Source organism: Corapipo altera, unplaced genomic scaffold (genome assembly GCF_003945725.1).
Source record: "Corapipo altera isolate COAL_440 unplaced genomic scaffold, ASM394572v1 65, whole genome shotgun sequence".
Classification (NCBI taxonomy): Eukaryota; Metazoa; Chordata; class Aves; order Passeriformes; family Pipridae; genus Corapipo; species Corapipo altera.
In genome coordinates, this window is record NW_020884891.1 from 7,129,557 (window position 1) to 7,149,312 (window position 19,756).

At 45.1% G+C, this 19,756-nt stretch overlaps 1 protein-coding gene across 7 annotated transcripts in view; it reads left to right on the forward strand.

Annotated features, from left to right (window-relative positions):
• The window catches only part of DOCK11 (dedicator of cytokinesis 11), an 80,927-nt gene that overhangs the window by 18,102 nt on the left and 43,069 nt on the right, over nt 1-19,756 (forward strand). For all 7 annotated transcript variants that reach the window (XM_027645349.1, XM_027645343.1, XM_027645345.1 and 4 more), the window contains exons 2-20: nt 468-584; nt 810-899; nt 1,598-1,680; nt 2,827-2,896; nt 5,049-5,144; nt 8,200-8,334; nt 9,505-9,682; nt 10,124-10,203; nt 10,776-10,859; nt 12,618-12,758; nt 14,451-14,660; nt 15,031-15,153; nt 16,129-16,211; nt 17,463-17,585; nt 17,765-17,841; nt 18,343-18,527; nt 18,608-18,673; nt 18,831-18,923; nt 19,322-19,445. In XM_027645349.1, coding sequence (XP_027501150.1) covers nt 468-584; nt 810-899; nt 1,598-1,680; nt 2,827-2,896; nt 5,049-5,144; nt 8,200-8,334; nt 9,505-9,682; nt 10,124-10,203; nt 10,776-10,859; nt 12,618-12,758; nt 14,451-14,660; nt 15,031-15,153; nt 16,129-16,211; nt 17,463-17,585; nt 17,765-17,841; nt 18,343-18,527; nt 18,608-18,673; nt 18,831-18,923; nt 19,322-19,445 — 2,158 coding nt within the window. The remainder of the gene's footprint in view (nt 1-467; nt 585-809; nt 900-1,597; nt 1,681-2,826; nt 2,897-5,048; nt 5,145-8,199; nt 8,335-9,504; nt 9,683-10,123; nt 10,204-10,775; nt 10,860-12,617; nt 12,759-14,450; nt 14,661-15,030; nt 15,154-16,128; nt 16,212-17,462; nt 17,586-17,764; nt 17,842-18,342; nt 18,528-18,607; nt 18,674-18,830; nt 18,924-19,321; nt 19,446-19,756) is intronic.

Genomic DNA, 19,756 nt, shown 5'->3' on the forward strand with positions numbered 1-19,756 from the left:
GGCACATTTCCAGAGAGAGCACAACTCTCATCCCCTCCTCAAGCACAACCAGCTCTGAGCTGAGCAGAGCCAGCATAGGAGCCCATATTTCTTCTGAGCTGCACAGATGAGCTACTCAAACATAAAGATGCTGGATCTCGTAGCTATTAAAGCTGTGGACTGTCCAGGAGGATTTCTTGCTCCATTAAGAAATTAGAGACTGTGCTGAGAGGAGAGCAGCACAGTGCTTTGTTTCTTCCCATAGCTTATTACCAGACACAAATAACTTAACCCATCATTTCCCTCCTGCAAAACACTCTCGCAGGTGGTTACCTGCAGCACAGGAGTGTCAGAGTGCTGAGGTAACAGACAGTCCAGCGGTCACACAATCTGAAATCATCAGGCTAATTAAGCACAAGATGTTTGTTACTGGTTATTTTGGATATTATATATACGTAATTTTTTTTCATCTTCTATTTTTCCTGCAGGAAAAAACCAAAGTGGTGGAACCCTTGGACTATGAGAACGTGATCCTTCAACGCAGAGTTCAGATCTACAGCGATCCCCTCCGGGACCTGCTGATATTCCCGATCGAAGATGTATCTGTGAGTTTGCACTGGCTGTTCCCCGTGTTTGAGGTTCACTTGTCTCCGGTCCTGTGTACCTTGGAAAACTTCCACCATTAACCACATGTTAATTTTGGCTGCAGTAGTGACACATAAAACCGAAATGACCCACTGGTGATTTAGGCCCACCACATTCATTTAAAGCAAGTGTCAAGCCCTGAAGAAGCAGTTTGCACTGACAACGTCTTTCCCTTTTTTGTGCAGATCTCAGTCATCGGCCGACAGAGAAGGACTGTCCAGTCGACAGTGCCAGAAGATGCTCTAAAAAAAGCTCAGAGTCTCTTTGTCAAAGAGGTAGGGGCAAAGTCCACGTGACACCTGCCTTCAGCACTTTGTCCCTTGGGCAGGATGCTCAACTGTAGCTCCTGATCTGCAGGGTTGCAGATCACTTGGTTTTTCCTTTGTGGGAAGCACTGATTGCTGGCAGGCTGGCTGCATGGGAGGGTTCTCATGTGCATCTCTTGTGCAGTGCATCTTTCCAGTGGGTTTTGTTCACAGACAAGGTGTGTGGCTTTGCACCACCTGCCTGAGCTGCAAGGTGCAGGAGTGCAGCTGGGCAAGGGGGTATACACAACCTCCCTGGAGCATCCAGAGTGCTGCAGGTTTGTTCTGTAAAGTGCTGCTCTCTAGGACTGCTCCTTCCAAGTGCAGTGGAACTAAATGTGAAGTGATGCCTACATTTCCGAGGGCAGAAAATTGGTGCTTTCTGGAAAAAAGTCTCTTCCCAAATCGCTACTCCTTTTTTAGAGCCTTGGAGCGACGTAAATACAAAATCTGTAGCTGTGTGGCAGGCCAGATGCTGTGTGATTTTTGTCTTTGTGCTGTAAAGGTTCCTTATGAAATTCTGTGTTGCAACATAAAACAAGTGAAGCAGTCTTGTTCAGACCCTTTCCACTTGTGCTTCCCTCACCCAGTGTGTAGCCCTTCTGACTTGTGCCTGGTTTTGTTTTGCCTAGTGTAGCTTTCAAAGAGCTGTATTGTTTTCTTTTCAGTGCATTAAAACCTACAGCTCTGACTGGCACGTGGTAAACTACAAGTATGAGGAATACTCAGGAGACTTTCGGATGTTGCCATGGTAAGTGTCGTGCTCCCTTGGAATACTAATGTGTGGTCATAGGGCTGGGGTTTGATAGGGTTTAGCAGAAGCAGTCTGCCCTTTTCCTGATGCCTGTCCCACAAGCAGCCTCTGCTCCAGAGGTATGTCACTCTGAAGGTTAGAGAGCCAGAGGTGGTTTGTGTTATCGTGCCATTGTCACTCAGCTCTGTCAGGGAGATGCCCACAGTATTGTCAGTGTGGGTCATTGCTTCACATCCCATCCACCAGTGTATAAACACCCCCTCCACTTGGGATGAGGGTGGACTGCAGTCCAGATTCATGGCAGGGTAAATAGTGTTGGCAGCGTCTGCTCAGACCGAATGAGGAGCCTCATTGTCCCGCTGGGCTAATGTTCCCTGTGAGCTACACACGGTGTTCCCATGCTGAGCAGATTTTCCTTGTACTCTCAGTACAGAGAAGTTGCTGGACAACTTCAGTCCAGTGATGTGGTATTGCTGCTAATGCTGGCAGTGCTGGGAAGCTGTGTGCTTGGAAATGCTGGGCTGTGCCAGTGATTCCAGCTCCAGAGCTAATTGGGTTTCTCAGACAGGCACATACATCTTCAATTTCTGCTGGATTCTTATTTTCTCCGTGGTGGCGCCTGCCCTGCTCTCACTGCCCATACTTGGGGCATGTCTGGACCCCTGTCCAGGCTGCTCCTATGCTGGCAGCTTGTTAAATGCTTTTTCTTCCTAATTGGCTGAAGTGGGTCTGTTCTGGTGGTCTCACGGGGATGTGAAGCAGCAATGGGGGTAACACAGTCAATCAAATCGTGTTAAGATTTGTGAATAATCTGCAGTCTGATCTTGCTTCTTTTTTAGCAAGATGGAAGATAAACTGGGCCTGCTGTATCTCTTTGTTGCATAAATGCAAGTCAGCAAAACGTTTGCAGGATCAGACAACTAACAAGAGAAAGCTAATTACAGACTGCTTGTGCTTAATTTCCATGAAATGCACTCAGATGTTAGCTTTCCCCAGCTGTAAGGGGCTGTAGTTCTCTTGAAATCTGTCTTCTGTGCTCTATAGTCTGCAGTGTGTCTGTTGCTTCTGGATCCAGCATCAGCTGCTGGTTCAGAGGACCCTTGTGTTCCAGTCATTAAACATGAAAATGTGTTGTGATTTCAGCAAATCCTTCAGGCCAGACAAGATTCCAAACCACGTCTTTGAAATTGATGAAGACTTCGAAAAGGATGAGGTATGGAGAAGTTTGGGATTTTTTTTACATATACCACCCTAAGATCTGTTAAAAAGATTTCACAAGGCAAAGGCAGGTTTCAGTTCCTAGGAATGGTTTTCTGGTGAGATGCTTTGTGCTGTGAAGATGGGATCAAAAGTGAGACAATAGTTTATTTCAAAGTATGACAATATAACTTCTTGAAGCCAAGGGTCTCCTAAATTATCTGGAGGATTAGCCATATTTCTCATGCTTTTTCACTTGAAACAGAGCATCAGTAGAAGAGAAAAAAAGGAAGCCAAGCACTGCAGTGTGTCATCCTCTTCATCAGAAGAGGACCCTCATTCAGAGGGGTCCTCTTCTGAAAAGTTTTGGGCTTTTCCACATGACATTGCCATTCTTAATCAGTCACTTCTCCCCAACATTTTCACATGTGTCAGTCCTCTGTACAGGCATTTTCTTCCTCTAGAAGTTGACATGTTTGTGCTCAGTTGGTTGCAGGGACGATTTGCAGCCCTGGAGCTCCTCCATGGGAATGATCTGAGGGCTCTGACAATTGGGACATCTCAGACCTGCTGGTTATTTTGGATGGTGCAGTGTCATGTTTGCTACAGAAATGAGGGACATAGACAGACATTTTTCTGTCTCACGTACCATGTGGAGCTTAATCCATAATTGTGACATTAAGAAGTTTTTGTTTACAGAGGGAAGGGTTTAGCCCAGATGTTTAAAGTTCACATGGCATGAAGATGCTGCTGCTGAGATTCTTACAGAGGAAAAAGGACATTTCTTTGTTACAGAGCTGAAGATTTGGAGGAGCTGTTTCATGCACATTTCTCACAATCACTGTGTATGTCTCAGCACACCTCAGGTCTGGACTAGGATGGCTTCTTTATAAATGGAAATGTTTTCTCAAGTTTGGCCTTAATCTTTTTTTGGCTGTGTTGTTGGTTTGCTTTACATCATTAACTTGAGGTGTTCCCTCTTTAATAATATCTAATCTGGGCTGGAGACATTGCTGTGCACTATGTTATCAGCATGCTTCTGAGAAAGCAAAAGGACAAGAATATGCTATCAAAATTTGGAGACCTTTTTTCTTCTGGCCAGTGTCCCAAATACTCAAACAAGAGAAGTTACTGAGGTTTGTTGTAGAAGAGTATTCCAAGTGCTTTGGCAGATGTTTGGATGTTTATATCTTTTGGCATGGTCATATCTAAAGGATTCTGTTACAGTTTCCTAACAGAGCATTTGCATTAGAATTGTGTAATGGAAATTTAAACAAAAGAAATCTCTTGGTGAAAAAAGGTGAAGCATTATAAAGGAGAAAGCATGGGTTGTTTTACCCAGGGAAATAAAGTATCAGAGAATTTACTTTGGAAGTTCGATGTGAAAAGAGTGAAAACCTTCCCCTTGGGGTGCAGCAGGCGATATAAACCAGTCCCTTCATGGCTCATCCTCAGACAGGCCAGGGCTGCTGCCTCTGCTGCTGATTCAGTGGAAATCCCAGGGCAAGTTTTTTTCATCACTCTGTGCTCTTATTTCCCTCCCCAGTGGAGGTCACAGTTAGGTACACATGGAGAGCCGTTCTCCCTTTCTTGGACCAAGGGACAGGAGCAGATGGAAACTCCATCTGGATGTGCCACGAGCAACCTGGTTGGGTCACTTGAAACTTTTTGTTTTGATAAATGTGAAACCAGCCAGTTCATTTCGGTTATTGGGGTTTGATGATTTTTGCCTAAATTTAAAATGGAGGAATGGCAAACAAAAATGACAAAATAAGTCCTGAGTTCTGCATTTTGCAACTTCCTAAACAGGCCTTTCTGAAAATGTCCTTCTTCCCTAGGTTTTTGAAATACTGCATAAGAACCAACATGCATTTCCTTATTGCAAAATTGCTGTGCCTATCAGCATAAATGTAATCTTTCTTTTTTAAAGGTGACCCAAACTAACCTGTTTTGCCTCTTTATTGGAAAGAGATATCCCTGAATTTTTTTTGTGATAACACTGTCTATGTAGCTGTACCTGTTACACATACATTCTTCATTTCACTGTATTGCTGTAGTTGAAATGGTGTTGCTTTTCAGGGTGGACAAATCCCTGTGCCCAGGGGGAATTTTCTGTGAGACAGAGTTCACCTGACCTCCTGTTTTTCTAATATTTTCCTGTCTTTCAGGATTCCTCATCCCTGTGCTCTCAGAAGGGCGGTGTGATAAAGCAGGGCTGGCTGCACAAAGCAAATGTAAATAGCACCATCACTGTTACCATGAAGGTGAGTTTGATTCAGTTACTTGTGAACAAGGCATGAGGTGAAATTCAGACCACATCTCTGAAGCTCACAGGAGCTCAGTGAGTGGGTTTGGTTTTGGATGTGCATCCGTACCTCTTGTAGAGTATCCCATGGTGGACTGGAAAACCCAGTCTGGCAACAGTCTTTGACCCTTCCCTGTCCAGAATGTAAGACTGATGCACTTCAGATCATGATGGGCAAGCTGAGCAAAAAGGTGAAGTGTGTTCTGGTAAAGCAGGATTGTTTTCTGAGTGAGCAGCTGAGGCCCAGGAGAGGAAGGCAACTTGAATAACTGAAACAGCTGCTCTGAAAAGGCAGCTTTCTGAATTGATGGTTTCCTTGCTGGTAGGAAATATGCAGGGAGGCCAGCTTTAAACTGAAATGACAGATCTTTGCTTTAAAAGCAGGGGTGATATCACTGCAGAGACAGAGCATTGCTGACCTAGAAGCAACAGCTGCCTTGTCTCCTGTTCTCTACTCTGCGTAATCCGGCGTGACATTGCTTAGATTGTGCAGAGATTTTTAATAGTTCCACTGTAGGTTTTTGCTGTGGCAATGAGCCCATGTGCTGTCCCACCATGCAGCTGCCTTGTTACAGCATAGAGAGAGTGTTAGGGAGTTATGCTCAATGGTGCAGCTGAAGGATGGCTGCAGTGAGGCTGCTTTGCAAAGGTATATTAAAAAAATCTCAAATATCCTGGCTGTTCCAAGTCTCAATTCAATGAGTTATGCTTTCAGGAGAAGCAGAACAGGACTGTTCATAGGGCTAATTTTAATTTGAGTTTTGAAATGGGCTTGAAGGCGATAGACAGAATAGGATTTTCTGATCCTCTGCTTTTCCAAGCAAGGTTGAAGCAATTCTTTTTGCCTGTAACTTCTGGAGGAGGTATGATGCATGCTCAAAGCAGTCAGTTGGGTCTGTTCTGGTCTGAGCCTCTTGTGGTAATTGGTCTCAGCACCCAGCACCTCAGACCCACCTTTCTGAGAAGTCATTTGAACTACACTGGCTTCAGTTCCATTAATATGATCCAGAGCCTCCAGTGAAACTCTGATATCACAGCACTGAAAATCAGTACTCATTCTCTGAGCTGGTCCTGGTCGCTTCTGTGTCTTACAAAACACCTCCCAAGGCACATATATGAAAGCTGAGGACTTTGAACACCTTTGGCCTTATCACCACTTGGAGAGGCTGCTGTGCTGTGTTAATTGTGAGTGCTGGTTCTTTCATTGCTGTGCTGTGCTGAGCTGCTGGTACCTCACACTGTTGCTAAGCATGAGCAGAGTGTTTTGTGGAGAGCCAGCCCATGAGCAAACTGTCATTAGGCGACAGCTGCCAACCTTTATTTCAGAGCAACCTTTCCTTTACAGAGAAGTGCCCTGGTTTTGCCCAGCTCTCCCTGTCTGGTTTGCAGCCTGTGTTGTGCTGCACTACAACCACAGTGTCCAGATTGCACTTCTGTCCTTCTCTGCCCAAATGGACTTGCCCAGTTCTTGACATCCCTCTGCACTCACAGTGCTCAACAGCAGCACCTGTAGCCTGATCAGAGGGGATGTTCTCTCTGCTCCTAGGTTTATAATATTAATTTCAAATAATCATTGTCTTCTGACAATGATTTCTGACAGCAGTGCTTACAAGGGGGGAAGATCATAGGAATAGTGTTTGCTGTTTGATTCTGCATTTACTTTTGAACAGAAATCATCAGATGCAAATGGTTTAGCTTGAAATCCCATGCCCACGAGGGATATCAACCCTGTAATATCTAGAGAGAGATCTGTCATGGGTTTCTGTAGCATCCACTGCCAAAATTCCTGAGACTGATTCAGTGAAGTGCTAAATCAGTGTTTAAGCTGGCTTAATGCTTTGCATCCTTAGCTTTCCATGTATTTTTATGGTCTGTTGAACTGAAGGTTTAGTTAGATCTTATAAAACTTAAAGCTCAACAACCTTGGAGCATCTCTACAGCTAATTAGTCGTCCAAAGGATGCCAGAGGTTACTTCTCAGAAGGGTTAGGTTATGGTTCAGAGCACGATGCTTCCTCCCAGTTCTGTGCACTTGAGTGGGTTTACTGAACACGTGCTAGTGTCCATAATGATGGGAGCAGGAAATTACTTGTAATCTCCCATGTGGGATGAAAAATGCTGTGTTTATTTGTAGGTCTTCCAGATACACAGAACAGTAGAAATACTTGCAGTGCTGCTTGCCCCAGCTTCCTTTGTGATTCTCCTAACACAGATACCCAGCAACTGTGAAATGCACCCTGGTCCTTACAGACCTGACAGCATATGGTGCTACCCCAGTTGCTGCCAAAATGTGCTCTTGAGTTATAGTCCAGTGTCTTTTGGCTGACAAGCGTGAAGGAAGATGTTCTGAGATACTGGAGAGCTTCTTTTTCTTTGTAAAAATCAGGAGTTCAAACAAAGGAACACTTCTCCCAAAGTTATTGCTTTTTGGTGTGGGAATTGAACACTAAGCCAAAAACAGTTCTTGAAAATAGATTTGTATAAGAAAAACAAACCCAAAGTCACAAAAAACCAAGCAGTTTATTGGATTGCAGCATCCCTTGGCTTGCATTCGAGTGCTAGGAATTTCCACATGTCTGTTCCAAAGTCTTACAGACAATTCCTTTGTAATTCTAGCTGAGGCCTATATTAAAAAGGCTCTGGAAATACCTGCTCTGAGGTGGAATGAATCTTCAAGCCATGTGGTGATCTGAATTTACTGTGTAGCATTACTTTGTAAAGATAAATGAGACTGGAGCCAGCTGAGAGACGAGCTGGAAGCCCTGGGGGTTTGCTTTAGTTGGGCAAACTTGTAATAACAACAAGGACATTAAAATTAAAGAAGATGATGGAAATCTCTCTTTATAAAAGCAAATCATAGTGAAATAGATGAATCTGCAACACTATAGAGTCAGCAGTGTTTCTTGTTACAGTATTTTCTCAGTAGCAGGGAGGACAGATACGGAAACCAGGGCCATGGTTTGTGATCTACAATAGAGTGAATACTTGCCTCAGCAAGACTTTGTACTTTTGCAGGTATTCAAGAGGAGGTATTTTTACTTGTCACAACTCACAGATGGCTCCTATATTCTGAATTCCTATAAAGATGAGAAAATTTCAAAGGAATCCAAAGGCTGCATTTTCTTGGACGCTTGCAATGACGTTGTTCAGGTAGGTGTGCTTTCTGTGTGGTTGCACATGTGTTGCTGGCTCTGAGATTCATGTGCTCTCTCAAGGTCTGAAGGCGTGGATTTGCAAACTAATCCAGAGCTGGTCAGCTAAACTGATCAACAGGCAGACAAGGCATTTCACAAAGGTGCCATACTTTTGACAAGGAAGAGCTGCTGAAGAGTAAAATGCAAGCATTTCATCATTACCTCATCTGTTGCCTCCCTGTTTTGTCCATCTCTTTTACCTGTTATTGTAGGTCAGGTGCCTTTCAAGACCTTGAAGGTTGAAGCCAGTTAGTAATTGGTGTGACTTTGTCTTGGGCACCTTCCTCCTCTGTTTGCACCAGCTTCTTGTTTCTTAAGTCACATCCTGATAAGTCCATGCAAACATGCAGTTCTGTGGGACTTAGAACCTGCTCAAGGCTTGTAAGGTTTTAGGAGCAGGGATTTGTACAAATCTAAAACCTGGGTTTGCTTAGTTGTGTGAGGGTGAGGGGCAGCAGTGGGTTCCTGCTGTACCTTCTGCCCTTGCTGTCTCTGCAGAAGCTTCAAGCACTGAGTGTGGTGGAGCTGGTGCAGGGCAGCTTAAATCACCCCAGTGGTTTGCTTTAGCATGGATGAGTCAGAGCTGTGAGTTCCCATTTATCTTTCTGAACACAGTAAAAGCAGTAATGCACACGCCTCAGTGATGTACGGGATGTAATTCCCAAGTTGCATCAGATTTGCTTTGGCTTCTGGTTCGAAAATGCTGTTTAAAGGCCAGCACAGCTCCGAAATGTTGCATTGGACCGCTTGCTTTTAAGATAGATGCCTCTAAGTGTCCTGGAGCGCAGCATTACTTATTGTGTCAGACAAATGCAGTTAGTGGCTTCTCTGGCTAAATGCTAAAGGTCTGAGGACATCAGAAGGAGCTTGCTGCTGCTCCTGGTGCAGTGTCTGTGATTCAATCTGGCTTTCACTCTCAGAGTAGCTGACAGCCATGAACCTGTGCACTGCTTGGTCACAGCTGGGAAGCCCTTGGTGATTGCTGCAGGATTACTGTGTCAGGGGGGGTGCTGCATTGGATTTTGTGGTATTTCAGCTCAGGATGCTTTCCCAAAGAGGAGCTATGGGGCAAGTACTGTGCTGAGTTGTTGAGGAAAATGTAATACAAGTCTCTCTGTTTGCTCAGTGTCCCAAGATGCGCCGTTATGCATTTGAACTGAAGACAATAGACAAATACAGCCACTACCTTGCAGCTGAAACTGAGCAGGAGATGGAAGAGTGGCTGGTGACCCTGAGAAAGATCATTCAGAGCAATACTGAGAGTTTGGTGCAAGAGAAGAAAGATACTGTGGAATCTGTGCAAGGTCAGTTTGTAAATAAATGCCTACCTTCTCCCTTCTCCAGCAGGATGCAAGCAGTGTGCCTGGAGAAGTGTGTGCTGTATAAATAGCAAGAATTGTGGCTGACACATAATATCATGCAAAGGGGCTTATTACAACACAGACAATAGTCTGAGGAATAAAAGTGGAGGGAAATGTGACCCTTCTTCTGGAAGGGAAATCCATGGCAAAGTTTCAAGGCTCCTGGAAAATTGGCTCTGTGCTGAAGTTTTGCTTTGGAAAGACCTAGCAGACTGTAATAGTACACTTTGATACTAGTAATGTATGGAAAAATCTTACTCCCAAGGAATGGAAAAATCTCCGTAAACTGTTTTTGTGCTATTGTTAGCAAATACTGCAGGATGCTTTCTGGCAGAGCGGTGCTGCTGCAGTTGTTTTGAACATCTGTTTCTCGTGTCCTTGCAGATGATGAATCAAGCACGCAGGGTAAATCAGAGAACATCCTGGAGAGCCTGGAGAGAAGCATGCATCCAGAGCTGATGAAGGTACCGTGTTTGCAGAGGTCACTCTCCCCACCCATAACTAATTCTGTCCACCTTGTCTTTGAAAGGGGTTTTCTGCTTTCTGTATCCTCAGCTCTGGGGGAGCTGGGCAGGCACCAAGTGCTGGTGGGGTCTGTTATCCCACCTGCCTGTCTCATGGATGGTTTGAGGCCTCATGTTCATCACCTCCAGGTGTGGTGGGTTGTGGTTCTTCCCTTGAGGAAGAACCAGATTTAGGGCAAATGAAGTGATCAGCACTGCTCATTTGGGCTCATGGAGGGTGACCATCCTGGCTGTGGGAGCAGGGGGGGAGTTAGGCAGCAACTGCCTCCTGTTTATGATCCAGAGTGTGGTTTAGTTGCCTGCTTCTGCCTGCCTTCTCATTTGGCACAGCCACGTCACTGTACTGTCATTGCACTGTGTTGGTGGCTGCAGCCAAGATGCTTTACATCATCTCACATATCACAAAGGGAACCTGAAAAATAATTATTTTGTTTTGATTCCTTTCTTTCCCAATAACAAATGTTTGCCTCTGTGTGGCCAGGCAGTAATGTCAATGCCTTCCTTTGTCCTAGTATGGAAGAGAAACAGATCAGCTGAACAAACTCAGCAGAAATGATGGAAGACAAAACATCTTTTCTTTTGACCCAGAAGTCCAGGTAAACATCCCTATATTTGCCAGTGTGAGGTTTTGTTCTCTGTGTCGTGCCTCCCTTGTTCCCTTGCGTGGCCACAGTATTTGCCTGCAGGGGAGGATGTTTTTCAGTGGACTGGAGAACAGAAGTGCAGCCCATACCCTGCCAGTGAGAGCAGAATGAGATGTCAGTACTCAGGTGACAGCTCAAATACAGGGAAGACTTGCAGCAGCCCCACACAGGGCCTCCCTCCAGCTTTGCTGGCTTTTGTGTGATGGATCTTGATGTTGCTGGATCTCAGACCCATCATCTGTGCCTCTGGGAGGTTCTCATGGTTGCAGAAGAAGCAGTAGAAGTGTTACTGCAAGGATACCTGCAGTGCTGCATAGGGCTCAGCACATCTGGAGTAGGGAGCAGTGGTGGTAAAGGCCATGATAGGGGTTTACAGGGAGAGCCTCAGTCTTCAGGCAGTTTTCAAATGCAGGAACATACAAACAGAAAAAACACCCTGTACTGGTCTGATTCACTGGAGGAGAGGGTCGCTGTCTATTGGCCTGTGTTCTTCTTGGCTTTGAACTTTGCTGAGTTCTCTGCCAAGGTCCAGGTGTGGGATTTCAGTGAAATGAGCTGCAATTGTAAACACAGTTTTAGAGAATTGTTCCAGGTTATTTCACAGTTTCTGGTTCCCCTTCTGGCATACTTTGGCTTGTTCACACCTGTGAAATGGAACATTCTGGTTTAACAAGGAAATGTAATTAGCCTTTAAAAGGTTTAGTTGTGCAAAATGAGTTTTTCTCTTGGCACTTCTTTAAGGTCTTTAACAGAAACAAGATAAGCATCCAGGGGGCTTTTTGCTTTTTTTTTTAAGAGAAGCTTTAGTTTAGTCAGATAATAAAAATGGAAATATTATTTAGTGCAGAGCATGTAAGATAACTTTTTTTACCTAACCAAATGGTTAGGCTGAATTCATTGCCCTCTTTTTATACAAAGAGCTCTTCATTCTGATGTGGGTCAGTCAGATCTGCTATCACACCAGGCATGCAAAATCATTGCCCTAGTCAATGCTGGTGTGTATGTGCACACTTGTATGCCTGGTGCTGAGGAAACTGGGAGCAGGAACTTACACCTGCAACGTACTTTCCTCGTGGAATGGAAATAAGGTAAACAATGGAAAGAGTTCCTCAAGACTGGATTAACAATTGGAGCCTGTTTTTCTGAAATCAGTTGATTGAATTAAGATATCAGCACCTTGTGTTTGGCATGCAGGTTTCTGCAGGGTTTGAGGGGGAAAAGCGAACAGGACTGTGCCAGACTGTCACTGAGAGACCTGCTGGTATTTAGGGGTGTTTGGGGTCTCTGTGTCCCCAGTGCCAGCACAGTGGGTATGGCAAAGGTTTGTTTCAGGCACAGGGACCATCTCCTAAACTAGCCATATCTTCATGGTGGAAGACATTTTTTTATTGCCTTATGTTCCGCTTTCTTCGCCAAGCTCTAAATGGTGTTTGGGAAGATCCCCAGAGTTACAGCAAAGCAGGAAGGAACTGAAATCATACTGAGGTTTAGTTTGCTGTGCTCTACAAAACAAGTTGCTAAAAATTGATACATCCCCATGAATTCATGTCTTGTATTTGTGTAACATCACCAAATTGCACTCATTTGTGAATGTGTCCTATACCTTTTGTACCATTTTGAGATAGTATTGGCCATAATGTTATCCCTTAAGATTATTCAGGGGTTTATTTTCTTTTTTAATGAGACCAGATTTGTTTGTTTGCTATCTAGAGACTAGACTTCTCAGGGATTGAGCCAGACGTGAAGCCATTTGAGGAAAAGTGCAGCCGGCGCTTTGTGGTGTGCTGCCAGGACTTCTCCCTCAACCTCCTTGCTCATCTCAGTGACAGGGCAGAAGGAGGACCCACCAACGTAAGGGGAGCTCCAGTGTGTCCTGCTTTGTCTTCTTTCTCCTCACCAGCAAGAAAAGCCCTTGGCAAATTAATCTGGGTGGTTACATCCCATTTTGCCATGAACTCTGTTGGGATCTGGCAGGTGGTGACTGCTGGCCCAGAGTCATTACAGGATTTGTCTGCCTTGGTATTTTGGTGTTCCAAAAATGTGTTTGGGGACAGGGTCTGTCCTGACATGCCTCAACTTGCAGTAACTGGGACTGCTGGGAAACCAGCAGTTCAGAGGCAGAAGGAATGGGGAGCCTGTGTCTGCCAAATTCTGGGTCCCCGTGAAAGTCCTGTTGGTAAATGATTAAGCTCCATCTCCAAACCACTCATGGCTGGTTTTTATTTCATTTCCCCTAATGGCAAGGGATTTCCTTGTTCTGGAACCTTCTTCTGACTCCCAGCCTAACCATATTCACAACCACTTTATTATATGCATTTGTTATCGTACCAAAGTTGTGCCTTAGCCTAAAAATCTATTGTATTTTCTGAGCCTCTGATATCTGTAGACAGCTGTTACATCTCACCTCAACCTTTGTTCTGCTGGGCTGAGCAGACCAGTCTCCTCAAGTCTTTCCTCCCAAAATAATCCCCGTTGTCCTGTCCTGCTCTTGCTCTGGATCACCCCTTTCTGCAGGTAGAGCAGCAGGTAGCATCACAGGGGAGGCAGCAGCCCTGGCACTGCCCCATCTCTACTGATGCTGCCCTGCCTGATGCCTGTTAGAACCACAAAGGCTTCTCTGTGATGGTTTCATATTGGCAGCTCCCAGCTCCAATACAGGACAGCAGGCTCCATACACGACACCAGGCTCGTTCTCCTCAGTAACTCCCAGGAGACGGACGCATCGCTAATAGCAAAGGTTCTTATTATTCATCCTTAATCAGGTCCAGAGTGAGACCTAATCAGCACATTTGCAGCATTGATGTAATGCCTTGAGTCATGTTGGAATATCTCAGGCACTCTACAGTCTTATCTTCAGGCCTTAGTTTTTATCTTCACATGGATGCACGCCTACTGCAATTTTTGAATTAAAAATACATGCATTATTGCCACTTGCCTTGTGTTGTCAAGGTCAGTAGCTACAAAAGAGGTTGGCAGATTTTGCACATGCAGTTCCTCAGCAGTGTTAGCCTTGTATTTGAGCTGCCCTGGCTGGGAGAACTAACTTTCCTCCTGGGAGAGCATCTGAGGAACGTTTTGAGTGTCACAGTTGGGCCGTCCAGAGCTGATGGACTTTGGGAAATCAGTAGTGGTCTTTAGCATGTGATCATAAACACTCTTAAGCTGATCTATTTCTCATTGCAAAGGATAAACAGCTCTGATGAACTGAGTTCATCTTTTCTTTCTGACTTTGTAGTTTACCACTTATGTAAAAAACATATGGATTTCATTCTTTTTATTTCATTGATGGCTTTAAAGTAGCTTTTTTCTAATTGACCAGATCAAAATGCAAGAAGGTGCAGGGAAAAAACAGATTTATATATTTATAAAGCAAAAACCATGGATTATCTGTAAGAATTCTGTAGAATGCTGGCATACAAAGCTAAAGGCACAAACACATACAGAAGGTTCCCAGTTTCCTTAGCAGGGAAGGCAATGCTGATACCCTTGAACCTGTGCTGTGCATTTTTTTTTTTTGACGCGTGCATTCCATCAAATTTCCAGGTTGAGCCCTTTTTCCTAAGCTTGGCGTTATTCGACCTGAAAAATAATTGCAAGATTTCAGCTGACTTCCACGTGGACCTGAACCCCCCGTCTGTCCGTGAGATGCTGCTGGAGAGCTCCGTGTCCGGAGCGGAGGGAGCCAAGGGACGCTCGCCAGGCGAGAACCTCGTGCACGGGGTCCCCGAGTCCTGCCTGCACTACATAAAACGGGTGAATATCTGACCTTCTCCTCATTCTGTGCCTCTGTTGAGGCTGTGGCTGTTCAGCAACCTGGCAGCGTGGTGTTACCCACTGCGTGGGGAACCACAAGTCAACTTTTCTCTTGAGCTGTGGGGTTTTGGTCAGGGTTGAGTTTGCCACTTCGGGCTCGCTGGCAGTGACAGGCAGAGCACCAGACAGAGTTTTTCAACACTTGACCATGCTCAAGCCTGGTCATGATAGTCCCTTTGGCCTATCCACAGCAGCAACCAGGGCAGGGTGAGTGTGGGTTGTGGGAAGGGACAGTTTGATGACTGGGGGCAAACCCTGCAGTGCATGTCAGGTGTCCTGCTGTCTGACAGCTGCTGCCTGTCTGTTGCAGGGGGTTTTCTCCGTGACTGATCCACATGCAGAGATCTTCCTGGTGGCCCGTGTGGAGAAGGTGCTGCAGGGCAGCATTGCACACTGTGTAGAGCCCTACATGAAGAATTCGGACCCTGGAAAGGTATTGGGTGGGGCCATGAGAGTATCTCCTTAGTGGTGCTCTCTTCTGCTGCAGGGAGTAGTGTGGTCTGAAACACGGGTTGTTCCTGCTTCTATTTAGTTTCTTTCTGATAAATACAACCTTTGTTTGTTCTGTTTGCACTGTTCCCAGGCTGGCTTCAGTTCAGCTGGGCTGTCCTGGGAGATTCGATTCCTTCCCTTGGAAAGGGCAGAGGATTTTTCGAAAGATCCAAGCACTTGGGGCATGGGGACCTTTCCCCATTGCACTTCGCCAAGGCAAAGCCTGGACTGGCAGCAAAAAGTGGCACACTTCATGTCCAGAACGAAGTGTCTACATAAGAATCCTTTAGGTCGGGAAAGATCGAGTCCAGCCATTAAACCGGCACTGCCAAGCCCAACACTAAACCATGTCCCTAAACACCACTTCAGCATGTCTTTTAAATACCTCCAGGGATGGTGACTCCACCACTTCTCTGGGCAGCCTGTTATAGTGCTTGATAATGCTTTCAGTGAAGAAATTTTTCCTAATATGCAAGGGAGAGACCCTGCTGCAACCACTATCAGTTTCTGCATGTCAAGTGGAGCTCATGCTGCCTTGTTGCAGCCACTCAAAATTAGTTCCTGAAAAGTCAATTATAGAACACCCAGTGATGATGGCATTCCCTTGGCACACTTTCTAAGTCTGTATGAGATGAGCCATTTGCAGTTAATTTTGGAAAATAAACTAATATAATAGGTTTAATATGACTGTGCCCTCAATGTTTGCTATTGCTTTTCAAAGTAATAACTGTGGATGGAGTGAAGTGGCAAACAGGGGTGTCTGTCAGCTGCTGCAGCAACTGTTGTGCTGTGTGCCTGAGGAGCTGTGCCCCGTGGAGAGATGCTTTTTCCTGGAGAGTGCAGCACTCCTCACTCCTTTCCCAGGGCAGCAAGGAAGTCCTGGCACACACTAACCCGCCTCTCTGGTGTTTTGCAGACTGCCCAGAAAGTCCATAAGGTGGCCAAGCAGGTGTGCAGCCGTCTGGGGCAGTACCGGATGCCCTTCGGTTGGGCTGCCAGGTGAGTATCCTCAGACTGGGCTTTGCCCATGGCAGGAGCTGCTGCTGCTGTGAGTTATCCAAGGCACCAGTCGGCCGAGTGGGCAAAGGGCCAAGTGACTGAAGTCAGTGAAGCTGCAGCCGGGGGCAGAGTTTGGCTCTGACTCCCAAAACAGAATTGGGATTGGCCTGAAATGCTCTTTCTAGAATTAGAAACAAAGTATTAAAAAGTAAACAGTGCTGGGAAGGCAGTAACCTTCCTAATGACCTGTAGCTACTGCTGTCAGGGAAGAGCATTCCTGGGAACAAATTACACCGTACCATGCTACCACGGAAATCAGTGCAGAAACTCCCTCCTGCCACCATCCATTGCCAGGGACAGGATGAGAGTAGAGGATCTCCCAGCCTAGAGGTGGCAGTCAGCTGGGGCTTGTTTTCCATCTTAAACTGTTTTAATTAATGTTCTTGAGAATGGCTAGAGGTAGGAATCGCATTCCCTTGCTGTTCTTTACTGGGACTGATAAAGGATGTCACTGCTAACTCTCAAATCTCAATGAGAGGAAGGCCTGAAGGCAAGATCATCCGCTGCCTCCTAGTGCTAAATTGCATTTTGGTGCTGACAAAAGGGATGGTAATGACATGGGAACACAGAAAACTGTCACAGTGGGATGGAATTCGATGGTATATTGCTTGCAGTGTGTACTCTTGAGCTGGATTTTCCTGTGACACTAGCTGCTCACCTTCGAGATTGTATTTCTGGGATACATCTGAATCCTGGGAGCCAGCACTCAGCTCTCTTTCAAGTGGTACCTCAGCTTAATGATGGGCTCTGTATGGGCATTGACTTTGGCTTCAGATTTATTCCTGCTGGGTAAAGAGCTGCCTTTGGACAGCAAAGAGCTGAGTGGCCTGGTGCAGGGAACTGTGTTGCTCTGCATCTCTGGAATGCATCCCCTGGGAGGGGATGGAAGGGTGTTCATGATTGTGGACCAGGCTTGGAAATGGGCTGGATGTGTCCTCCTGACCTGGCTGGAGAGAAGGGAAATGGGTGATGTCCCATGTGATTCAGTGTGACACGCTGCATTGAAGGCTGTGTGGGGTCTAAGCACCATGTGAGGATGGGAGAGCAGTCAGGTCTGGTGGTGTGCAGGGCAGTTGCAGGGCAGTGAACCTCTCACCCTATAAACTGCCTTTCAGAGATGTCAAAGACCTCAGTGTCTGTGTATTTATCAACATTTAGGAAACTTACCTCTTTTTTTTTTTTTTTTTGCAGACCAGTTTTCAAAGACTCCCAGGGCACTCTTGATGCTGAAGGAAAATTCTCACCCCTCTACAAGCAAGACAGCAGCAAACTCTCAAACGAAGATATGCTGAAGCTTTTAGCAGAGTATAAGAAGTAAGTGTGAGAGACTGGTGTAGGGGCTGGGCAGGCATTTTAACATACATTTTGAAACAGTTAAGTGTAAGCACGAGATGACAATTTCTAAAACACTCAGAAGGTAGCAAGAAGTGCTGCTGATGTGTTCAGCACCTGAGCTTTCAAGATTCACACTCTTGTTCCTTTCTCTAATGCAGACCAGAGAAGACAAAACTACAAGTCATTCCAGCCCAGTTAAATATCATCATCAAAGATGTCCCGCTAGACTTCACAAGTAAGGATCTTGGATCTTAAAATAAATGCTGATGACTCGAGCCTCAGGAGTTGATGCTTCTATGTGGAATTTTTCTGTTTCATTAACAAGAGTATCTTGGGGGTGCAATGAGAAATGAGTAATTCAGCATAACCACTGCCTTATAAGTCTTTCTGATGGATTCTCTGGAGGGATGTGAGCCAAGTGCAGAGGTTTACCTGAGGGGTTCATCTGCTTTCCAGTTTGGCCATCACATCCTAAATCTAAAGGAAACCACCTGCCTGCTTTTGCTGGTGTTATTACATCAATCTCATATGACGTTTTTGATCCATAACACTGGAGGGCTTCACAAACGTGGTCAGTGTGATTCTTTACTTTGCATTTAAAGGAACTGAGGCAAAGAAAGGACTTGTGATGTGTTCATTGTCACTCCATGGACTTTTGGCAGCTCTTGTAGGCTAATCTCCTGTCCAAAAGGCTTTTCTAGTGGACTTAATTTTTTCTGTTCTTATTTTCTTCCAGATTGTGTCACAGCTTCTTACATTCCTATAAAGCCTTTTGAGAAGAGCTGTGAGGACGTTGCGGTGGAAGTGGAGGAGCTTGTCCCAGAAGTTGCAAAATACTGTTACCCCTTCACTGTCTACAAAAACCACCTCTATGTCTACCCCTTGCATTTGAAGTATGAGAACCAGAAGGTGTTTGCGAAGGTGAGTGACCTGGAGCGAGGGCTGGGGTGATGCTGCTGGCCTGTAGCAATGGCTCATCCTCCTGTTCTCCCCCATTTCAGGCAAGGAATATTGCTGTCTGTGTTGAGTTCAGGGATTCAGATGAAGCTGATGCCAGGCCACTAAAGGTGGGTACCTGTTAATGGGGCTGCCATTTGCTCACTGCTGTGCCAGCCAGTCTGAGCAGGCAATAGGAAAACACCAAGTTTCCATTGCTGTTTTAATTTGACTGGCTAATTTAGGATGGTAGCAACCCTGAATTCAGCTCTTCATTTGTGTTTCCAGTGTATATATGGCAAACCTGGAGGCCCTCTCCTGACCACAAACGCGTATGCTGCTGTGCTGCATCACAACCAGAGTCCAGAGTTCTATGATGAGGTAAAAACAAAATGTGGGAAATAGCAGATTTTCCTGGATGCTACAATGCCAAGGGGCTTTTCAGGGATACCTCTCTTTGCAGGGCTGGGTGAAATATGGGTAAAGATAATCACCAGCCCTTTGCCTCAGCAGAAGGGCTCAGCAAAGCCAGAGCCTTTGTCAATTTTTAATGTCAGTTTGTTTTCTGCTGTCTGTACTGTCACGCTTTGTGCCTCCAATCACACACCCCCATTAATAAGTAATGTTGCAAATATGATGAAAATGTTAGCCAGGAGTTACTTAAAATGGGTAAGAATATATCTTGTGTAACTGCATACAACATAGCGTTTGTGAAATAAAATAGAACTAAAATATTACTCCACAAAAATACAGCCTGATCTATCATGATATCATTTTAGATTAAAATTGAGCTTCCAATTCACCTCCATCAAAAGCATCATTTGCTTTTCACCTTCTATCATGTCAGCTGTGAAATTAATACAAAGGCAACATCGAAAAAACAGGACACCGTTGAAACTCAAGGTATGTTCAATGCTTAAATTATTTTTGTTGGAGTGGAAAAGGCCAAGATAAAATGAATGTAGGGTCTTGAAAAAGTATTTGATTAAAATACTAGTCTATCTGAATTTTCTTTTCTAAAAGCAACCTAGTGCAAAATTGTAGGTCTAAACTGGAATACACTCAATGTTTTTGGTGTATACTAAAGCTCAGATTTTTGCTGCAATCTGACAGATCTTTCTGCATGTTCCTGACTTGCACAAATAGGCTGTTCTCAGGCAAGACACCAACAAAAACCTGACACTCAGTCAAGGCCTCAGGGGCTGATCCTGCCC